General features: G+C 38.3%; 1 protein-coding gene across 1 annotated transcript in view; it reads left to right on the forward strand.

The window, feature by feature from the left end:
• Positions 1 to 5673, forward strand: part of TADA2A (transcriptional adaptor 2A) — a 46510-nt gene extending 40837 nt beyond the window's left edge. Inside the window, exon 15 of the mRNA XM_075589507.1 lies at positions 2344 to 5673. Coding sequence (XP_075445622.1) covers positions 2344 to 2535 — 192 coding nt within the window. The 3' untranslated portion in view covers positions 2536 to 5673. The remainder of the gene's footprint in view (positions 1 to 2343) is intronic.
• Positions 5674 to 6000: the final 327 nt, after the last annotated feature.

The raw sequence follows: 6000 nt of genomic DNA on the forward strand, positions 1-6000 counted from the left end.
AGTGCCGATCTACTGTGTTTCTTGTATGTGTATGTATGCCTAATGGAAGAGGCCTAGGAACAGAGCATCAACTGACTAACAATGAATAGATTGAAAAGGTATATTTGGTGAGTGCAAGCTCCAACTTTTTTTTTTTTTTGGGGGGTGTGGCTATATTTTACCATGACCCCTTACAGACGCCCTTACCATACCCATAACACCCTCCTGCTCTTTGTCTATTCTCCCTACTTACCACTTCAATTGTAAGCCTCATTTTCCTAATGTCTGATTTTATGTATGAAGCGCTTATTCCTATTATGTCACGTGTCTTACTGCTGTAAAGCGTTATGGAAATGGATGGTGCCATATCAATGAATATATACATTCACAAATTGATTAAAAGATAAATGTGATGAGCTCAAGCGTAAAACGTATAATGTAAACCTAAGATTTATTTTATAGCATTTTATAATATACTTACCTCAATGCGTTTTTTTTTTTTTTTTTTTTTTTTTTTTTTTCCTTTTCCTTTTACAAATTTCTATCTGTGGGGAGAGGATTGTTCCATTGGAGACGTGTACAGTTGCAACCTAGTCTGGACTGTGCCAGCTGGCATTGTAAAGGGAAACAGAGTGGGCTTGTTCAGAGGATTTTTTTGTTTTCGTGAGAAGGAAAGAATTTAATTTGTTTTGTCTAGTACGTGGCTTACGCATCAATTTGGGCAAGTCAGCAGCCTGGAGAAAGTCAAATTGTTTATCCTGTGTTCTGGTCCCAGGAAGGTCTATTGCCATGTGGTTGAAAACCATCATGCTTGAAGCCTACAGTAGGACAGAAACCAGATCCCCACTCTCTGAAAGTTCACTCTGAGAGAAGTTTCTACATCTTGGTTGGAGAAGGCAAAAGCATTTCCACTGAAAATTTGTAGGGTATCTACTGGTTCTGATTTTTCATACAGTCGTGAAGCACTACAAGATTGATGTAGAAAGATATTTTTTTTTTCTTTGGTCGATGCAGCTGGGAGGAAGGTGCTTCATGACGTTATTTTGTCCATACCCATTTTCTGAGTATTCCTGTGGGATTTCCCACAAGCTGCTGCAGTTGGATGCAGAACAAAACCTTTTGTTATCAATATTCTAATTTTTTTTTTTGTAGTCCATTTCAGGGCAGCGCATACAAACTTTTCCCACCCTTTGTGGGGTACCTTTTTTGTATCTGGTATTTGTGTTATTGCTCAGAATGACGGTCAAGAATGGGGGTGGGGAAGAGTCTTTTATAGCCACTGGAGATGAGATAATCCTTATGTCCTACCTGCCGTGAATGGACTAGGAGAATATCTGTAAGGAAATTCCGTTTTTGTACGTGTATTAATGTAACATGGTATGACGAGGAACCAAGGTGGGTAAATACCATCAGTGGATGTTGCTATAAGAGTATTGACCAAGGTGTTATGTATATGGTATGTACTCTTACAGCAACATCCACCGATAATATTCAGTAACCTACTGAACATGTACAAAGTTGCTCAGAAGTGGGTTGCCAAGAGATTGAATGCCTAATTAATACAAGGACCAGTAAAGATGGTAAGATCTTTTGTATTACATTTATTAGCTGCAGCATTTTATATTAATTAAAATGAGTTTAGCTTTTTAAGAGCAGTAAATTAATGTTATGCATGATTTGTAATACAATAAATCAATGTGGGAATGTTATTGAATGTATTGTAAAAATAGTACGGTTCATTGGATGTCTAGTGTAAAATGCCTACCAGTGATGTATTTTTTGCTGAAATCCATGTATTGATAATGTCAAGGAGATGCACTGAACGTTGTCAAAGCTGTATTCAATATAGGACACTTATCCAGTTTAATTCAAGGAAGTTAATGTCTGAGCTTTGAGCAGAATAAAAAAACTGATTAGATGGATCAGAGATCATCCAGATGTAGAAATTAAGCACCTATGATTGCTGCTAAGTAACATATTGAATGTCGAAAGTCCTGGTAATGGCAAATTCAACTATTAACAAGTTAGTTGTCCCTTTTTAAAATTTATTTATCTATTTTTTGCGGTTTCCCGTTTTTGTTAGTTTTATTTGAAGTCCATGCTAGACCGATTCAGCCAAACTTTACTTTTAGTACGTAAAGCATTATTGTAAACTATTTTCTGCACTACTTTTGTTAAGTAAACATGAAAACAGTTGTCCAGCTTGAGTTTTTATCAACTATTTTTAATTTGAGCGTTAAGTCATGGTTTCAAATGATTTTAAAATGGCATGGTTAGAATGTGTATTTATTTAAATAGTTTTCAAAAATTGTTGGTAAAATACAGCAATCTATGCCAATTGAATTTGTACTGTTTGTCTTGCAGCTCTGTCAGATGGTGAGACTGGTCCCTGGAGCCTACCTAGAATATAAAGCAGCACTAATGAACGAGTGTAAGAAGCAAGGAGGCTTACGGTTGGCACAAGCTCGAGCACTTATCAAGATAGATGTTAACAAGACCCGTAAAATCTATGATTTTCTAATACGAGAAGGGTTCATCATGAAACCTCAGCCATAACAGGAATCTGTTGAAGTCGCTTCTGTGAAACAATGAGAACTTCTAGATTGCCACCTTTAAGTTCTGCTAACCATGAGACTTGGTGGAGATTGTATTCCTCAGTAAATTTGAGTGAAAGGTGGCGTCTCTTTTATGTAGTGAATTATTTTAAATCCACTAGACGTGTAGGTGACCGGGCTGCAATATTGTGGTACTAGCCAACATGTCATAAGACCATGGTGCAGAATAAGGTCACCAGCACTCCACTAAATTTGACACTTTAATTGCTAATCAGATGAGTTAGGTTTTAGTTTTAATTGCGCTTGTTGAATTGCCCCTTTTGCTATCAGGGAGGCCAACTTAAAGACATGTGAATGTGGTCTCTGTAGGTACTAGTGTGTCACGTTGCATGAGTAAGGTGGAGGAAGCTTTGCTGCCACGCCGCAAACGTTGTACTTTATATGAAGGATGAATTGGAGTTCCTATTTCAGGACTGTTTCAGTTGTTTTCAAAAGAAATAGTATCATCTGTTTATATACAGATTTTCTTTTGATTGTTTGATGTAATATCAGAATTGTTTTGCATTAGCATGGGCAGTTTAAATTTGGTGTACCTTTCTTTCAATAAAACGAGTAAACCATGGCTTCTAACAAAAGGCACAAAAGCATTTCACACACATTCTTGTAAAATGTGGGACTTCGACACAATGACAGCAACAGAGAAGTGCGTTTTGATGTACTACTTTTTTGAAACGAGGTTGCGTCAGATGTAGGAAACGTTCTTACACCTTTTCAGAATTTTTGGACATACACCACTTGAGATCTGGCATATTTGTGGTGCAAATAAGAGGGGAAAAAATGGCGTGCCGAATTTGATACATCCCATTGCAATATGTACACTATGTAAATCCTGCTACTGACACTTCCTAGGTCACAAGCTGGTGCATGCAGGGCAAAATTTGAGCAAAGTACTTTGATACATGGACGCTGGATGAAAATGCTCCGGTTTTGCACCAGTGTTGCCGTGACACACAGACCCAATAGTGTTGGGATTTCTTGTAAGTACTAATTCTAGTATTAGTGTGTAAAAAGTATATGTATAGTCTTGTTTTAATCGAGTAAATGTGTTGTCTTGCTAAGATGTTTGTTAAAACACATTGACATTTCAGATGTCTGAGCCATAATTGATGTGTAAAAACGTAACCCTGTTGCTGATGAAATGTCTTTAAGAAAGTACAGTTCTCTACTCTTTGCAATATGTATTACTTATTCCTCCCTGCCCATACCTGTGAGGGGACAGGGTGAGGATGAAACGCTGCAAATAATAAATTAAACAAACCTTATAATAGGACTGTGGAAAACAAAAGCTGCATTTAAGATGTCTTGATCTCAAGCGACCAAGCAGGTAGAGCTCCTACTTTAGTCCAATATGTGCTATAAGATCCTGCAATGCAGTGCATGAACCATCAGAAAGCCAAGTAAAACAGGACTGTTCAAATGGCAGACTTGAGTAATGTTATGGACTTTGATTCGACTTTGTCTGGAGCACAATAGAAGGCCCTACGATTTGCCACCTAATTCTCTTCTCCACAACACTAGGGACAGCCATGTGCTTGATTGCATTGACCCAACAAGTTAACTTGAGTGAATCTTTGGGAAAAATAGCTGAGTAGGCTTGAAGGGAAGAGTACAGATAGATATAAAATTGTGCACTAAAAATTGTGAATAACAAATCAATAATAAATGTGAGAAGTGTGATAAAATAAAATCACAACTACAAAAAAGAATACATGACCTTAGTGATGGAAATATAAACTAAGTTGGTTGCTGATCAGATGGGATGGCTCAGCATAACAGGAACTAAAAAAATGAAAAAAAGGGCCCACAACTCAGTGTAGTAAATAATGTAATATTTAGTGAAAAAAGGTGGAGGTAAGTAACACACGTACAGGACAGATAATACTTAAAAGCATGTCATGCATGGTACCATAGACAGGCAATGTAGTCGCACAGATGGACACCGGAGTAAGCTGCTGGCTTAGATGTAGACTAGTCTTTTCCTCCAGATGACGTGCAGACACAGTCCAGGTTCCGGAACAGCAGGAGAAAAGGATCAAAACATCCAGAAGGTCACGGGAGTAACTGGTGAGGGCTCGCACAGCAATATAGAGACCTGTAGCGCAGCCGGTGAGCACCGGTACACAGCTCGCGCTGTGGGGTGAATGGCGGCTCAGATCCACACCTGCACAGGTGAATAGCTAGTTGCTGTTTACTACAGTTGTGATGTCAGATGACAAAATTGTCCTGATGGCACAGTTACCATTTAATACGGCACCGGAAAGTCCTGCTCTACTGGCTAGTAGCAGAGCTTACCGTATAAGCAGAGGGCAAAGCTACAAGGCGTCACACTCCAGCACTAATTAAAGTGCAAGGATAATAACGTCCAAACAAAGCCACTAATTTCTTCACGGATAAAGCAACAAACTGCTCAGAAGCCACAATAAGAGATACATTTCTAGAAGATGAAACTGGCATAAACAAAAAACCATCAAACATGTTTCGTAGGAGCAAATCTACTTCATCAGGGAGTTCCTGTACTGTACATGGAGTACTGTACATTGCCTGTCTGGTACCATGCTGGTTTATGCATGACATGCTTTTAAGTATTATCTTTCCTGTACGTGCGTTACTTTCCTCCACCTTTTTTTCCACTAAATATTAAATTATTTACTGCACTGATTTGTGCGCTTTGTTTCCTTTTTTTTGAAGGGAAGAGACATGTACAGAGCAAAGTACAGATGTAACAGGTGTTGTAGCGGGACACTATGCACAAGCGGGAACAGACGCCATTGGAAAAATGTTTAGCCGAAAAAAGGGTGGAGTGCGCCAGCAGGTGCTTTAATTCCTTCTGCTCCTATATCTAATATAGAAAAAAGGAGTGATGTACATTTCATTATAAAGCAAAGCAGAGGTTTTTTTTTCCACTTTATTCAGTGTTGCTTCAAGAAGGGGCTAATATTCGACAGACTTTCCTCTTGTTTGTTTTCAGAAATATTTCAGCAAATCGGTGTACAGGGATATGAATCGGTGTCCAAAGCCCTGTGTCACCTTGTAAAATTGTGTTTTGGATATGGGTGCAATAAAATGAAAACAAAAACAACCAATGTTTTTTTTGTTTGTTTTTTTGTCTTGCCATGTTTATGCCCCAAAACTTTTGTCACTTAAGAGGTGCAAGAGGAGATATTGAAAGCAATGCCTTCAACTAAACGTCAAACTACACAGAAGTGAATGTACGTGTGCCTCTGCATGGATGGAGAAAAAGTAGATGGGGTAGGTCACAGAAGGCATGGTTTATTTCCTTGGGGTCTTGTTGAATGCATTGCTTTTTTACATGTGAGTGGAAATGTAAGTGATACCTACATCTCATTTGCACAAACTTAATGTCCCGTTACTATAGCATAACAGTGCATTATTTTCATTATGTGAT

The sequence above is a fragment of the Ascaphus truei genome, chromosome 3 (assembly GCF_040206685.1).
Source record: "Ascaphus truei isolate aAscTru1 chromosome 3, aAscTru1.hap1, whole genome shotgun sequence".
Lineage (NCBI taxonomy): Eukaryota > Metazoa > Chordata > Amphibia > Anura > Ascaphidae > Ascaphus > Ascaphus truei.